General features: G+C 41.7%; 1 protein-coding gene across 2 annotated transcripts in view; it reads right to left on the bottom strand.

Annotated features, from left to right (window-relative positions):
• The window catches only part of PTPN4 (protein tyrosine phosphatase non-receptor type 4), a 245977-nt gene that overhangs the window by 39288 nt on the left and 189407 nt on the right, over positions 1–17282 (bottom strand). Inside the window, exons 14-16 of one of the 2 annotated variants that reach the window (XM_074967065.1) lie at positions 14378–14512; positions 12682–12840; positions 936–1095 (exon numbers count right to left, since the gene is read on the bottom strand). In XM_074967065.1, coding sequence (XP_074823166.1) covers positions 936–1095; positions 12682–12840; positions 14378–14512 — 454 coding nt within the window. The remainder of the gene's footprint in view (positions 1–935; positions 1096–12681; positions 12841–14377; positions 14513–17282) is intronic. The other variant, XM_074967064.1, reaches the window with a different exon arrangement.

Genomic DNA, 17282 nt, shown 5'->3' with positions numbered 1-17282 from the left:
ATGAAACAGCCCCAGAGCCAGAGCCCACGTCGGCTGACAAGGGCCAGCTGTGGGTTTTTCGTTGTTGTTTAGACATACCCCAATATCCTGGGACCAAGATGGCTACAAGAACACTGCATACAACAGTGGAAGATGATATTTTTACATAGTCATTTTTCAGAGCAGAACTACATTTTAACATGACTTGGGTTAGCATAAATATAGAAACAAATGGCTAGAAGTTTTATTTCATAGTTTAATTTAAATGAAATGTATGCAGTGTTGCCAACTATCACAAATTTATTGTAAGTACACAATATCTGGTGTGACTGCAGTAAAAATGTATTGTTATACAGCTCCAGCTCAAGAATCATGCTTCCATTTATAAAAATGTTTTTAGCCCTCAAGATTGCAGATACAATCTTGAAAATGTGACCTAAATGAACCCCCCAAAATCCAGAAAGAAAATAATAACCCAAATTTATTTTTTTTTAAAATCTTAATGTTGGGGGGGTCTGACTCATGATTTTTGGAAGTGTGATATTGGCAATACTTTTTATGTAGTATTTACACATCTGCCTTCTTTTAAACCTATGGACAAATTCACTGCCAAAATGGGAGGTTGATTAGAAACATCTGCAAGTACAGGAAACCTAAGTAAGTGTTACAGGGATAAAGGATGTCCCTACAATGTCTTTGTATGCCATTCCAATAATGTAGGTTAGTGAAACTGACACGGGAACACCGAAAAAATGGAAAGACTAGTGGGGGCGGGCCAGTGAGCAGATCTGACTGGTGAGATTATATCTATATATATGTATATGACATAAATGACTGCAATGTAATGCATGCATATGAGGCCCACTGAAATGTATCAGTACTGTAGTTATTTCTACAAAAGCAGGACCATCATCCAGAGGAAAAACAAGATGATCAAACTTGACCCATCAGCTTACTGTGGATTTTTCAGGCGATGCGGGAACATCAAACGTTTCATTAATATGGTTATCCAGTTCTTGCTGGGAGTGTGAATAATGAATTTGGTTCCAACTGTTCTTTTTAGATTGTTTGGGTGGTAGTGCAGGAGGCTGCCCATCTATAGGGGTCTCTTGGGATCTAGATACAAAAATAAAATGGTGGAGGGAGAAAATTTTATCTGAAAATTCTCAGGACTCCAAGTAAACTGAACAAGTGGCTAAAAGAACGCCAGAGTTTGAGAGTTACAAAAAAATCTGACATTTTTGTTATCTGAAGGGTTCAATTTTGTGGATATGATTGTTATGGCATATATGCAAATACATCTGTTGTGTAGAGTATATTTAAAAAAGAATCGTGAACATTCAAAGCTTGATTAAGCCAGAGTATTCTTGTTCAGTGTATTGTTTCTTTTAAACAGTTTACCTACTCTTTTAATCCACTTGATCAATATGTTGGAGATTGCTTTATAAATCTCATACATACCTAGTAATCTATTTCTAGAACAAATATACATCATTTTATATTTTTTCCCAAGGAGAAAAGCAATTAATTCACATCTTAGACTGCCTGTAAATTAAACCTTAAAAATAAAGCTAAATCTAGTTTTGAACAAATTAGCACAATTAAGCATCGAACAATACGCATTTTTTGTACTTTTAACAGCAAGATGATTTAAAATCCAAGCCAACATGAAAAAACTTCACACACTTTGTGCATTAGCGTCTTAAAACCACATTTTATTTGCAAGTACTAAACATATGATTGTGGATGCAATTCACAATTTTCCACTGTCTAATTTGCAATTGAGTGCATATTATTCAGCAGCACATTTTTAAATAGTACCTTGCATACAAAATTTAGCCCAAGAGAAAATATGTAGAGTCAATTTTTTTTAAATGGCATTTTTACCATGGATTTACCAGATTGATCTTTAACAATACCGCCAAAAATTAGAGTAGCTCCACCAAAAGTTCACATTTCTAGACTAACATGCACACTTGTTAGGTCTGAGACTGTGGTGCTGTAGCTTTAACAGCAGCATACTACTTTATGCTGTGTATTTATCTATTATAGTGGGTACTCCCCTGACCACTTTTTATGGCATAAGAATTTAAGTGCACAATTTTCTCATGACAAATGCAGGACTCATCTTTCATTTTAAGGCTTTATACTTATAAATGAAGTGGAAGATTTTCAGAGGCACAAAGGTGCTTAACTCCCTTTGACTTTGAAAATCAGCCCCTAAATGCTAACAATGGTACAGACCTTCCTATCCACCAACTGCGTTAAACCCCGTTTTTATTAAGCACCTACCTACTTATTACTACTCAGATGGAGCACTACAATAAAACTAGCGCCTAATCCTGAAAATACTTACGCACATAAATAACTTTACCCCTGTGAGTATTCCCACTCAATTGGTCTGATCACATATGAGCCTTATTTTGCTAACAGTTAATTATGAGACATTATAACACTTCAACTCAATTTGCTGCAAGATCTAAAGTATCTTGGACAGCCATATGTGAAACTTAATACTGTATAGTTTATTTCATTGTAATTAAAGCAAAACACAGTTCACAAGGCTATGGCCATTTGGTAAAAAGGAAAAATATGGTGGTTGTTATCCCAATAACATTAAATAAAGAAACATATTATGTATTTTCTGATAAACAAATAATTTAAGCCACAAGAAAAGATCTTTGCATATGACCGTGGAATGAGAAAAGGAATATTTCACTTAGAAAATTATATAGCTTTCCCCCTGAAGTTCTGATGAAATATAATTAAGGCCTTTTTTTTTTTTTTATTAGGTATTGACTGATTTCCCCCCCAAATTCCCAGGTTTTTGAATAAGCCAGTTTTGGGGTTTTACCGATTTTTCACACAAATTTTGGCTTTTTCAGGACCCAGGAATTTTTCAAAGGCAAGCAGATGGGCTGTGTTGAAAGGCTGGTGGGGGTGGGGGAGTTGGTACTCAGGGGTTGCAGCCTTCCTTTCCTCTTCTGACCCTGACCCTTCAGCATGGCCCGGTTCGCTCCCTCTGTGAAGGTGAGATAGCATAACTGCTGCAGGGACAGGGCTGCAGGAAGTAAAAGTCTGCACCCTTTAAATACTGGCCCATTCACGGACAGAGCCCCCTTCTGACCCTGGTCCTTCAGCATAGGATTGGATGTGGCTGCGCTGGAGGGCTGAGGTCCGGAGGGGGTTGTGTCCATTAGCGGAAGCAGATGGGGGTCTTGGCTGCCTGGACCAGGCTCCTTGACCATCTAGCTCCCTGTGACACAGAGACCTCAAGGCAAAGGGTCCCGTTCTTTTTTGCAAACATGCCCTTAGTCACCAGTGGATAATGTATCTCGGTGATAGCCCATTCAAACAGAAGGGAGTTGTCACCCTGTCCTGTTTAGCCAGTGGTGTAATACCAGGTTCAATGGTCTAGACTCACTCTATCCCAGCCCCGGTACCGAGTCAGGGAGTCTCCAGTATGTCAAATACTGAGAGTTCTCTCGAGTGTGTGAATTCCTGTGGTACTGACTGAACCGGTGCCTACGATTGTCAGTGGGTCAGCATGGAGGCGATCAGGGATCTTGGCCATACTGAGTGCTCAGAGGCTGGATGGTTGCTAATGATGGTGCTGATGCTACTACTAATACTGGCAGTATCATCTTAGCAGTGGTGCGGCCTCGTCCTTACCTTTTTCTGTCCGTACCATTGAGGGTGACCAGACAGTAAGTGTGAAAAATTGGGACGGGAGTGGGAGGTAATTGGCAGCTATATAAGAAAAAGCCTCAAATATCAGGACTGTCCCTATAAAATCGGGACATCTGGTCACCCTGGTACCATTGCTTTGGTGCCTATGCACATCTGGTCTTTAGGCCCATCAGTGGTACCGGCTGCTTCAGTACCATAGCTCACGGTACCCTCGTGAGCTATGGGTACTGTGTTTGGACTGTCCCAGTACCGAATGCGCCGGTGATCTTTTTTGGCTAGTTCGGGGCTCACTCTGGGGACTCTCAGTTCTGTTCTTTTAAGCCTTATGCAAGGGGGTCTTCAGCTGTTTTCTTTGAACCGTAGACCCTAGATGTCGAGGGCTATTGGGAAGATTCACACTGTCTGGGTGACTCCTGGCACAGATCCGGGGAGGGCTGAAGAGCTGCCTCCATAAGGAGGAGCTTTTGTCTCAGTTCTCTATCCTTCCGAGATCTGGGCTTGAGTTGTTGGCAGAGACCATAGTTTTGAGGAATATGGCTTTCCCCAGGGCAACGGTTACAGAGGGAATGTTTATCCACTACGGGGATGGCCTTCTTGCACAAGAGGAACTTCTTAAAGCCCGGTAAACCAGGCTTACTCTGTGCTGGGGCAACCCCACACAAAAGGGAAAATAAAGTAGGGGTTTTTTTGGTAGGAAAAAAAATAAAGAAAGCTCTACAACTTTAAAAGAAAAAGGATTAACTAACCACTGAAATGCTGAAAGTGAAATAACGATCCGATGAATGGACAGCTAATAGCCCCGTCTCTAGCCAGAGGCAGTTATGAACGAACTGAGAGGGGCTTGCCCGTGCAATGTTGAGGGGCGTAGGGGAAACAGCGCATGTGTGGGCCGAACAGACAGTGCTGTCAAAGTTCTCCAATCTGCACTGCAGGGATGCAAGTGCACCTACAGTGGAGCACTCATAGGGACACTACTTAAAGAACCATTTCTTTCCATCACACTCTCGTTTCTAGTTAAATCTCTATTCTTTCTTAAATAAACCTTCTTTGTCATTTAAAATAAGATTTCACAAGTGCTGTATGGTTTACAGGAGTAGTGGTTTAAGGTAAAACTAGTAAACTGAGGCACACTGCTCCTTTCGGGGCAGATGATCTGGGACTTCTCTGAGTAGCCTCTTTCAGGGACTGGGTATCGCAGGGGAATGGTGCAAATGGAACAGGGATAGGGTGCACCTGTTAAACTGCAAGGTGAAGACAGGGTTTGCATAGCCCAGAGGCAGTGGCGCCGGAAATGGGGAGGCCGCACCAGCTCACCACAGCTACCCGGCTCTCCCCAACCTGGCTCCAGCTTGGCCTTTGAGGGAAGAGGGGGCAGAGGTGGGCCCTTTGGGGAGGGGCCTCGGGGGACCGGGCCTCAGGGAAAGAGGGGGCGGGGAAGGGTTTGGGAAGGTTCCCACACCCTTGCTCAGAGAAGAGTGGCTGAAAGGCTGGTGGTGTTAGGGAACTCTCTCACACCGGATGAAGGGAGCAACAAGGTGACTCATAGTCCTGCGTAAGCCAAGAACTGTAACTGCAGCAGCCGGGGTGAAAGTGAGCCGGTACGGTGTACCGGTAAGAACCCGCACCAGCCTATACCCAGCCCACATTAAAGTGCTCCCTGCCCCTTTTGCCTCCCCTGTCGGCACGGACCCTACCAGCAGGGCCGCCGATGGGGTGGGCACAGCAACATAAAGCGCTGCCGCGGCAAAGGACTGTCCTTAAAGCGCTGCCGCGGCTTTAACATCGTTGCCCCTTCCCCCCGTTGGCTGCCCTGCCGGTAGGGTCCATACCGGCAGGGCTGCCAACAGGGGAGGCAAAAGGGGCAGGGACATTAAAGTGCTGCTGCGGCAAAGGACCCTGTAGCGCTTCAACGTCCCTGCCCCTTTTGCCCCCCCCCCCCCCCCGCCACCAGGCCTGGGGCGGGGGCAAAGGGAGCAGCTGTCCTGGGGCTGGCGATTTAAAAGGGCCTGGGGCTCCGGATGCTGCTGCCCTTTAAATCAACGGGAGCCCTGGGCAGCAAGGACCACGCAGCATGGAAGGGCTGGCTGGAGGATGCTGACCCCCCAGCCCCGCCCCTTCCGCCAGAGGCCCCGCCCCTTCTGGGAGCCAGAGCCCCCCTGCCGGAGCCCAACCCCCGCCACCCGGTAAGTGTCCTCAGTTACTTTCACCCCTGGCAGCTGCTGTCCCTAGGGCACAGAGCCCCATCTATTTCTTCTGCCAGACAGAGCCTGTGCGGGGGAAGCAAATGGGGCTGCACTGAATAGCTGAGGTTGGGAGGGGGCACTGCCTTGCAGGGGAACCAACAGTCACAGGGTGCAGTCTTTTGCTGCCCTTCTGACCCCAGCCCTTCAGCATTGTTCACTACCTTTGCATTGGGGGGAGGGGAGAAAGAATGAGAAGGACAGGGAGCTGGGTCCCAGCAGACCAGGCTGCTTAACCACAGCAGGGAGGGGAAGTCTTCCTCACCTGCCACATGGTGAATATCCCTTCATGCCCCACGAGTTCTTGGTTTTTACTGATTTTCTCCCATTTTTAAATATTTTTAAATAAAACCCAATAAATTGCTGGGAAATTAAATAACCTAACAAAAACAAACCAACAAAACAGAAAATGAAAGGCCTTAAATATAATAAACAAGACTATCTTTAAAAGTATAAACAAAATATTAGAAACCTTAAACCTAAGTCATGTCGACACCCATCTTGGCAGACTTATTAATTACTTCTACATTTAAATGGATCTTATATCTACCAATTTGACAGATATTTATGCGTAACTTCCAAATTTTATCAAAATTAAAATTGTTGTGCTAGCAAGATGGTTGAAAAAACCTGCATACTATTTCTTCAAACTGTAATGACTGTAGAAGCTGAGATTCATAACAGCAGGAAATAAAAACATACTGAATAAGCATATTTCCTAATAGTAATTTCCACAAAGAACTTGATAACTTGTTCTGTCTTTTATCAGAAGGGGCAATATGTGTTTTATTTTTCCCTCTCTGCAAAGTTCCAACAGCAGCAATGGAAACAGTCTTTCACCAGTTTTTGTAGAGAGAGAAAAACTGATTACTAACATTTACTAATTAACTTTTAAAGCAGTTATAAATTATTTAGGCACTGGCCCGTTATTAGTACTTAGAGCTTTTTGTCTGAATATTTATTCAGTGAAGAGTCTGGCTGGCATAGTTTACTCATCTTTTTAAAGTGATGGACAAGAAGATATGTTTTCCTGTAAATGTTAACTTCTGAAAGTTAACAGTTTTAAGAAGTTTAAAAAAAACCAAATAATTCCAAGAACAAAGCAAAAAGGTGATCTTTTTGGCTACCAGTCTGCATATATGAGTTAATGAAAACTGAGAATTTCCTATAGAAGATATAAGCTAACAGCAAACGTTTGAAAAAAGATACTTAAATGAGCACTTTAGTAGCAACAGTGCAAAGAGCTGTAATATATTAACATCATGAATTGTGAGAACGAACAATCAAGCCTGGGGCAAAAACTTCATTGCTTTATATTTGCTCAGTCAGCTCTGAATTTCCTTATGAATGCTTAGACAATGACAGCAAAAGCAGCCTATTTTGCAGTCAAAGCAGCTCTCTGTGTTACCACGTTGAGCAATTTGCATAATAATAAAACAAAACAAAACAAAAAACCCCACACTGACAAACTGCATGTATTTGATATAAATATCCGGTCTGCATTTTAATATACCAACAGAAATAGTTTCATATTTGTAGTACGGATTTATTAAAATACACACTGGTCATGTATTAGTGAACAGTATAATAAGTCACCAGGACCAGATGGTATTCACCCAAGAGTTCTCAATTAACTCAAATGTGAAATTGCAGGACTACTAACTGTAGTCTGTAACCTATCGTTTAAATCAGCTGTTGTACCAAGTGACTGGAGGATAGTTAATATGACACCAATTTTTAAAAAGGGCTCCAGAGGCGACCCCGGCAATTACAGGCTGGTAAGCCTGACTTCAGTACCGGGCAAACTGGCTGAAATGAAAGCAAAGAACAAAATTGTCAGACACATAGATGAACATAATTTGCTGGGGAATAGTCAACATGGTTTTTGTAAAGGGAAATCATGCCTCACCAATCTACTAGAATTCTTTGAAGGGGTCAACAAGCATGTATGTTGACAAGGGGGATCCAGTGGATATAGTGTATGTAGATTTTCAGAAAGCCTTTGACAAGGTTGTAGACTCTTAAGCAACGTAAGCAGTCATGGGATAAAAGGGAAGGTACTGTCATGGATTGGTAACTGGTTAAAAGACAGGAAACAAAGGAAAGGAATAAATGGTCAGTTTTCAGAATGAAGAGAGGTAAATAGTGGTGTCCCCCGGGGTCTGTGCTGGGATCAGTTCTATTTAACATATTCATAAATGATCTAGAAAAAGGGGTAAAGAGTGAGGTGGCAAAATGTGCAGATGATACAAAACTACTCAAGACAGTTAAGTCCCAGGCAGCCTGCGAAGGGCTACAAAAGGATCTCTCAAAACTGGGGTGACTGGGCAACAAAATGGCAGATGAAATTCAATGGTGATAAATGCAAAGTAATGTACATTGGGAAACAATCCCAATTATACATATAAAATGATGGGGTATAAATTAGCTGTTACCACTCAAGAAAGAGATCTTGGAGTCATTGTGGATAGTTCTCTGAAAACATCAACTCAACGTGCAGTGACAGTCAAAAAAGCAAACTGAAAGTTGGGAATCATTAAGAAAGGGACAGATAATAAGATAGAAAATATCATATTGCCTCTATATAAATCCATGGTAAGCCCACATCTTGATTACTTTGTGCAGATGTGGTCGCCCTATCTCAAAAAAGATATATTTGAATTGGAAAAGGGAAACAAAAATGATTAGGAGTATAGAATGGATGCCATATAAGGAGAGATTAATAAGACTGGGACTTTTCAGCTTGGAAAAGAAATGACTAAGGGGGGAATATGATTGAGATCTATAAAATCATGACTGGTGTGGAGAAAGTAAATACAGAAGCGTTATTTACTAGCTCTCATAACATAAGAACTAGGGGTCACCAAATTAAATTAATAGGCAGCATGTTTAAAAAAAACAAAAGGAAGTATTTTTTCACACAACGCAGTGTCAACCTGTGGAACTCCTTGCCAGAGGATGTTGTGAAGGCCAAGACTATAACAGGGTTCAAAAAAGAACTAGATAAATTCATGGAGGATATGTCCATCAATGGCTATTAGCCAGGATGGGCAGGGATGATGTCCCTAGCCTCTGTTTGCCAGAAACTGGGAATGGGACACAGGGGATGGATCACTTTACGATTACCTGTTCTGTTCATTCCCTCTGGGGCACCTGGCATTGGCCACTGTCAGAAGATAGGATCCTGGGCTACATGGACCTTTAGTGTGACCCAGTATGGCCGTTCTTATGTTCTTTTAAAAATTAATTTAGTTTTAATTTAAAAATTATTTTAATTATCTTAGGAAATTACAAATCAGAAACATCACAACGTACTGTGAAATAGCAAGAGGAATTTGAGAACAAACAGCAATATTTAATATTTGCTATGGTCTCAATAAATGTCAGTTATTCAGAGTGCTTCAGTATGAACACCTTTCTACACCTTTCTACAACAGATACTTTCCTTTATTTGCTGTTGAGGATCACATGTCAAAAGGAAAAGTTGCCAGAATGTTAAATGTAGGATTTGAAAGTTTATTATCCAGATTATAGGAAACACCTGTAATTCGTGCTGATAGCCCAGTTGTGTCTGCAATAAAGTAAGCTACATCAAAGCTTCATTGACCCTAAATACAACAGGAATCAGGGTATACTTTTGTCTCTAGCTTTGGAACTAGATTTAATTTTATTTAAAAACTTTTCAGCACTTACATGCACTGAGATGCATCTTTACAGACTTTTCACTCCTGGTAAAAGAGTCAACCTAAACGAGTTCAGTGATCTCAATATCTGTTACTGGAAATATTCCATCATAAAAGTGATCAGAACAATTCAGCAAACCCACTAGTTTTATTTGCTTAAAACAGCAAATCTAAAGAATAAACTTTTCTGGCAGTGAAAAGTGTACTCTGCAAATTAAAATGAACTGAATCCATAAGTAATGCAAGGCATCTCCTCTAGAATACTGCAGATATAAACAGGCTTAATGCTACAAGGGTCCTGAGAGGTATAGCTCTCTTAGTTCCCCAACTTTAAGCTCTCACAGTTTACAGTCCAAAGAACTTTTTATTTTAAACATAAAAAGCTCATTTGTATTATATATACACCCTGTATTTAATGCATAAAAGTGCTCTGCCACATGTTACCCGGACTTTAATTTGGTGCTAAGTAGTTTAAAGTTAACTTTCTGTCCACAGATTTTTTTTAATGATGATCTCTATCCTTTTATCATTATCAAATCCTGAATCAGTAACATTTTGACACTTCAAAGAAACAAGGAGGTAAAATTTTCAAAAGCGCATAAATGACTCAGGAGCCTAGGTTCTATTTTTAAAAGTGACGTATGTCACTCAGGTGACAAACTACATGTTTTAAAATGGGACTTATGCCATGTCTTCACTACAATTTGTGTGGGCAAAACTTATGTCGCTCAGGGATGTGAAAAAACCACCTCCTGAGCAACGTAAGTTTCGCCGGCATAAGTTGTAGTGTACACATTGCTATGTCAGCAGGAGAGCTCATGGAAGTGGTTTTATGTTGATGGAAGAGCTCTCTCCCATCGGCATAAAGCGGCTACACGAGTGATTTTACAGTGGCGCAACTGCAATGGTACAGCTGTGCCGCTGTAAGCTTGCTAAGGTGTCTAAGGCCATGTCTACATAAGTCACTGCGTCGTAGGTATATTATATATTTGACTATGTCCCAGTTTTGCACATCCCATTCAGACAAAATTCAGTCTTTGTCTAGTAGTAGCTTTTCTGCTTCTCTCAAACACACCTTTCCACTTTCTTCCATGCCACATTTTATACAAGGAACATCCATGCCTGAACTGATCTGCAAAGCCACGACCCTTTCCTAGAAGGCTTTTCAAGACTCACTTCTGTGGTGACCCTTGCAAGAAATCAGCTATTTAACAAATAGAGTAAGGGGTAGTTTGAGAAAACTAGTAATCACATTACTACCAAGACAAAAATATAAAGCAAATATGTATATTTATATAAAAAGTTGTTAATATTACATTGTGGCACTCTTGACCACTTTTCGTACGCTGCTCTTCATCTTACATTACAAACTCTTTGGGGCAGGAACCACATCTCCCTCTGTACAGCACCTACCACAATGGAACCCTCATAAGCCACTACCATAATATGAATATCACACAGCAACAACAGAAATTAAAATGTCACTGTCTGAAGTCGGATACCTTTGAAGTCAGGTTCTGGCAGGATTAAAAATGGGAGTTTTAAATTAGGAAGAAGAGATTGCCAATACTTATTCTAACACTGTAAAGGCAAGATATATCAGCTATTAAAGTTGTGAGAATTTTGTGTCTTATAAATGCTTTATTAGGTCACTATAAGAGGTGTTTTACATTTATTACTTTTAATTTCTCTCTCCAAAACAGCCCTGAACAGTTGGGCTGCTAGTAAGTAAGGTTCCAGGCAAAGAGATACAACAGAAAGTCCACATACAACTTCTTCAGCACTGTCTAAAAACAAAAAAAATCCTAAAGCAGATTTTCTGAGACACCTAAGGCATATATAAAATACATGACGGTGTGTTATAAATGTTTTACAGGTTTTTCTTGGAGATAATCTGCACAATTTGCTTGTTTACTGACTCATCCCAAAATTATTATGACAGTTATTTTATACCACATCAAGTGTTCAATTTATCTACATAGAAATAGATTTGGTGGTGATACGAGAGAGAGAAATAGCATTTATTACGCACCTTCATTTATTACGCACTGCAATGCGTTACCTAGGGAGGTGGTAGAATCTCCTTCCTTAGAAGTTTTTAAGGTCAGGCTTGACAAAGCCCTGGCTGAGATGATTTGACTGGGGATTGGTCCTGCTTTGAGCAGGGGGTTGGACTAGATGACCTCCTGAGGTGCCTTCCAACCCTGATATTCTATGATTCTACCATTTTATTTGCACTCTGCCCATTAATCCAGTTCCATCAAAATTTCTAACATTTGAAACCTATGAACAACTTCAAACAACCACTTCTTTGTTTTAAAATAAACATGTAAATTTTTCCTATTTTCCCAAAATACTGAATTCCCCACCAAAAATAGCCTTTGGGCCCCAGCATGAATGATAACTAGTTCTGCTCAGTGACAGGTAATTTGTGACCATGAAAAACTAGAAAATGTGCCTTATACCAGTGAAAATGGAAGGTTCCTGTGACACTTATCTATAGGTAAATTACTGTGTGTCATTTTTCTGGTGTGTAATATATTAGTTTCCTTCTTCATCTGAGCTCTGTATAATTGGACTCATAGTAAAGTTGAGATTTAGGCACAGATAGCGAAAATTGCACCAATATTTTTTTTTTAAAAAATCTTTTAAATATGAGAGAGAGAATACAGTTTTTGGCCCCTGAAAATAATGCAACATTTCCAAATCCATGCCACTAAAACCTTTACATCAGACCACAGAATCATGCATTCTTTCCTTCTTGCAAAAAATATCTTATATACACATACAGAATGATACTTGCATAACTCCACCAAGCCTATCTATAGGCACTGAATAAAATTAAGAAATGAGTAAAATCCTACTCCATTTTAATGGCTGAATTATGGGCACTTACTCTGGCAACTATCTTTTTACCAGATCTATATTAATGCCCCCTAAAAATAGTTATTTATAAATTAACGTTTTCTGGACCTGGGCTTTATTGATAAAGATTAAAGGGAACTAAATAAACTCTCAAAGGTAGGGACTATCTCTATCAGGGCCTCAATGTGCTATAGTAATAATATATTAATAATGGCTGAACTCACGGTGATGATTCCAGAATGATGCTATTAGCTTGGGTGGAGGATGGAGATCTGTGATTTGCAAAAACTTCACTTGGTGAGGTGTGAACTACATGGTCCACTAAATGTCCAACTGAAGATGGTCGTAAACGGGCTCCCTCTTGAGTAAATGCAGAATTGCGACTAAATAGGAAAAAAATAATTAAGCAGTTAGAAAATTCTCCAAGATTGATGCTTTTAATCTGCATTGTCCTATAACTATAAATGTACAATTTTAAAAAAATTATTTACTTTCCTTCTAAATGTAAGCATATATTCATATAGATAATTTTACTGAAGAATTTTAAACAGTGAATTGTAATTCCATTAATTCATTTTCTCTCATTCAATTCATTTTTTTTTCATTTCCATTATTTCAAATTCTCAAAATCTTTTTATTATTTCAACAAATACTTAAATAATAACCAAATCAGAGATATTATGAAGAATGGCTTATTTATCAGTTCATAAAATGGGTAAAAAACCCTCTCTTGCCATAAATACTGAAGGTCATAAAACATGCCGGGAATACTTTAAAGAAAGGAGTTCTGCTTATAATAGCATGATCCAGTGGACAGACTGGCAGTCAAGAGGACCTGAGGTGAAATCCTGGCTCTATTGAAGTCAATGGAAGAACTCTAATTAACTTAAACAGGGCCAGGATTTCAGCCCTGGATTCTATTCCTAACACAGTCACCAACCTTATTGTGTGACCCCATGACAGTCACACTTCAACTTCCTGCCTCAGTTGTCCCATCTGAAAAATGGGTCTTTTGATACTTACCTTCATTTTTGAATGCCTTAAGATCTATGCCTTAAGATCTATGGGCGAAAAGTGCTTTATAGAATCTAAGCATTATTAATAAACCAATATTTTAAATGTAAAATGTAAAATGTTTCAGATATTTGCATAACACTCTTTGAAATAACTGTTCTGAAGACGAGAGACTCTCAATGAGAAATCACCGTTTATGCAATACAGAACTGGATAGCTCTCATTCAGCATCACTTTCAGCACACTTAAAGAACTGCTTTCCTATTTTGTAAAAAAAAATCAAGAATGCTTTTCATTCATTGTAAACAGAAAACAAGAAAGCTTCATGATGTTTGAAAAATAAATTTTGCAGGGAACAAAAGAAATGCAGAAAAATAGGGAAATTAACCCACTGGCATTTTTTATAGCCTAGACCTGGAACACGTTTACAAGAGGTACTGTATTACTGAACCAAAAAGTTAAATTCTAAAATGATTCCTGAATAAAATAATTATACAGCTGAAGGTTTTATTAATGTCATCTCTTCAAGCCATAATTATTATCTCACATGCTCTGTTCGCACTCTCAGATATATTCAGTATACCGCAATTATAATCCAGCTGTTAGCTGTCATGCAAGAAAAAGTCTGGGGAAACTCCTCAAACTATTATGGTATTGAGTGCCAAATGTTACACTTTTTAAAGGTTGGATGCTTTTGAGATGCATCTGGAATTATTATATACCAAAGAATGTCAGCAAAAATAAAATTTAGAACATTGAATTCCACATCAAGGGATGTTAAGAGCTAGTTTGTAAAAACTCCCTTGTGAAACAAACAACTTTATTTTGGTAATGAACAGGGATAACTGACAAATAAGAGGTGAACAGGCAATGATGACTGCAGAAAGGATACTCCACTCTACTTACTGATTTGGGGTTCCAGGTGGAGATCGTGATGGTAGGCTCTGTGTTTCTAACCTGTCATCAGACAATGAATTCCTACTCACTACCTCCCAGTCCATCCCACTCATCAATTTCCGTGCCAAGGGTTTACTTGGGGATCTAGAAGAATGAAGTAAATAATTGATCTGAAATTGTATCAGATAATTGCAAAATTACACAAATTACACAACATTTTGGAAGTTCTCTCATAAAAATCCAAAGACCATGGGAGGTAGAAAGATAAAGTAAGACAGTGGCAGACTTAGAGTTAGTGGGGCCCTGTGTGCAGCTTCATTTCCGGGGCCCCTGTCAGGTACCCAGCCAATAAAAAGGAAGCCAGACCCATGTCCACCCCAGGCGTGGGTCCAGAGCTGGGTGTGGGCCACGGGGCGTCAGTCGGGACCATAGGTGCGGGAACTAGGGGTGCGGGCAGGAATCCGACAGAATTGCTGGACCCCTGGGCAAGGTGGGGGAGCTGGCTCCGGGCCCCTGGAAGGGGCTGGACTAGGGGCTAGCCTCCCCGAGCCAGATCTTCACTGCTGCTCGGGCTGCGCCATCCGGAGCTCTGGCAGCAATTTAAAGGGCCTGGGGCTCCAGCTACTGCAACTGCAGCAGCCAGGAGCCCTGGACCCTTTTAAATAGCCGGGCCCTGGGGCAACTCCCCCTTCGCCCCATCGGCGGCCCTGGGTGCCGGGACGGGGGAGGGGAGGGAAGAGTGCTGCAGCACCCCCATGTTTTATGCAGGGCTCCGCTGTGCTCCTAACAATATGTTTTAACGTAAGTGGCGTGGGGCAGCAGCCAGGACCCCAGGCGTGGGGCAGCAGCGGAGCCTGCAGAGCCCTGGATGCGGGGCGGCTGCCGGGACCCCGAGCGGCAGCAGAGCCCGCAGAGCCCTGGGCGCGAGGTGGCAGCAGCGGAGCCCGCAGAGCCCTGCGCGCGGGGTGGCAGCCAGGACCCTGGGCGGGGGGAGGCAGCGGAGCCTGCAGAGCCCTGGGTGTGGGGCGGCAGCAGCGAAACCTGCAGAGCCCGGGGTGGCAGTCAGGACCCTGGGTGCGGGGCGGCAGCAGAGCCTGCAGAGCCCGGGGCACGGGGTGGCAGCCAGGACCCTGGGCGGGGGGCGGCAGTCAGGACCCTGGGCGGGGGGAGGCAGCAGAGCCTGCAGAGCCTGGGGTGGCAGCCGGGACCCTGGGCGGGGGGAGGCAGCAGAGCCGGCAGAGCCCTGGGCGGGGGGTGGCAGTCGGGACCCTGGGCCGGGGGAGGCAGCAGAGCCTGCAGAGCCTTGGGCGCGGGGCGGCAGCCGGGACCCTGGGCGGGGGGAGGCAGCAGAGCCCGCAGAGCCCTGGACGCGGGGTGGCAGTCGGGACCCTGGGCCGGGGGAGGCAGCAGAGCCTTGGGGACGGGGTGGCAGCCGGGACCCTGGGCGGGGGGAGGCAGCAGAGCCTGCAGAGCCCTGGGCGGGGGGAGGCAGCAGCAGAGCCTGCAGAGCCCTGGGCGGGGGGAGGAAGCAGCAGAGCCTGCAGAGCCCGGGGCAGCAGCCTGGAACCTGGGCAGCAGCGGAGCCCCGCATAAAACGTGGGGATGCTGCAGCCCCACTGCACTGCTAGTTCCCACGCCTATGTTTTGGGGCCCCCTGTGGTTGGGGCCCTGTGCTATGGCATGGCATGTTTCGGGGTAAATCCACTCCTGAAGATAAGATAAGATTTCATGAGGAAAATATAAGCACTTTCAATATGGATTTATCATGCCTTATTTCCTGTTTTTACCACAGCAGGGAAAGGTAGATTCCCTTATGATAATTATGACATTATTTAACATTTCTGTTATTTACGTTAATAAAACAATTTGGATGACATACTAACTGGTATTAATAGGATTTGCTGAGATGCTTTATATAGAACTAAGTAAGGTATTAAAATTCAGTCTACATGTAATTAACACCAACACACCTTGCTTTCAAGCTAGTACAGTAAAAGGTCTTCAAAAATGAGCTTGGCATAAAAGTTAACATTAAGAAAAAAATACTATTTTTGTCCAAAATAAAAATGAACTTAATTATGATGCTCTGAAAAAAGCTATAGAAAACTAATAGATGGAAATTACAAAAACAGAGTGAGATTTTACAAACTAAAAACAAAAAAGTTATATGAAATTTTGGATTAGAAGAATTTGATGCTTCATTGCAGCTAAGAATTTGAACATTTACCACACAGAGTTACAGGGACTGTTTCACATTCATTAGTGTGCTTAAACCATTCATTTTAAAAAGGAGACAGTGCATTCTAGTACTTAATGATATCAATAATTCTTTTATCTTTTCAAAACAATATTGCTCTAAACCACCTAATTTGTAGATACTAAACTTTGAAAACCTTCCTTAACACTTTATAGGCTGCAACAGATTAATACAACTTTCTCTAAAAGAAGAAAGCTCAGGGTTTTTTTAATCTAAAAACAGTATCACTCAAGAAAAAAAACTCACCTTATTTACTGTACTCAGGTTCGGATCTCTTGGAATACTACTCTCTGCTACCATCATAGACAACTGAAGTGTTTATCAGCAAAGTTTAGTTTCAAATATTTTATTTTAATAACAGCTCTAACCTCAGAGTCCCACCCACTTATGCTTGCTGCCTCCGTTTCCTGTTCTTTGGAGAAATTTCGAAGAAAAAGTTACCACACTGCAGCATGAGCTTTTCGATGCTGTGGCTTTTTGGTTTCTGACCTGAGTGCTAATTTTCAATACCTCTATGTCTAACTCTACACAATCTCTCCTAGATAACTTTTAGCTATATTCTGAAATATTTTAGCTATTGATTTAATTTTTCTTCTGCATCACTTTAATTAATGACATTATTCAAAATAACTTCTAATGACGGAAGGAGGTAAACCA

The sequence above is a fragment of the Natator depressus genome, chromosome 11 (assembly GCF_965152275.1).
Source record: "Natator depressus isolate rNatDep1 chromosome 11, rNatDep2.hap1, whole genome shotgun sequence".
NCBI classification, from domain to species: domain Eukaryota; kingdom Metazoa; phylum Chordata; order Testudines; family Cheloniidae; genus Natator; species Natator depressus.
The sequence above is the reverse complement of the archived record's forward strand: the minus strand, read 5'-3'. Positions and strand labels throughout refer to the sequence as shown.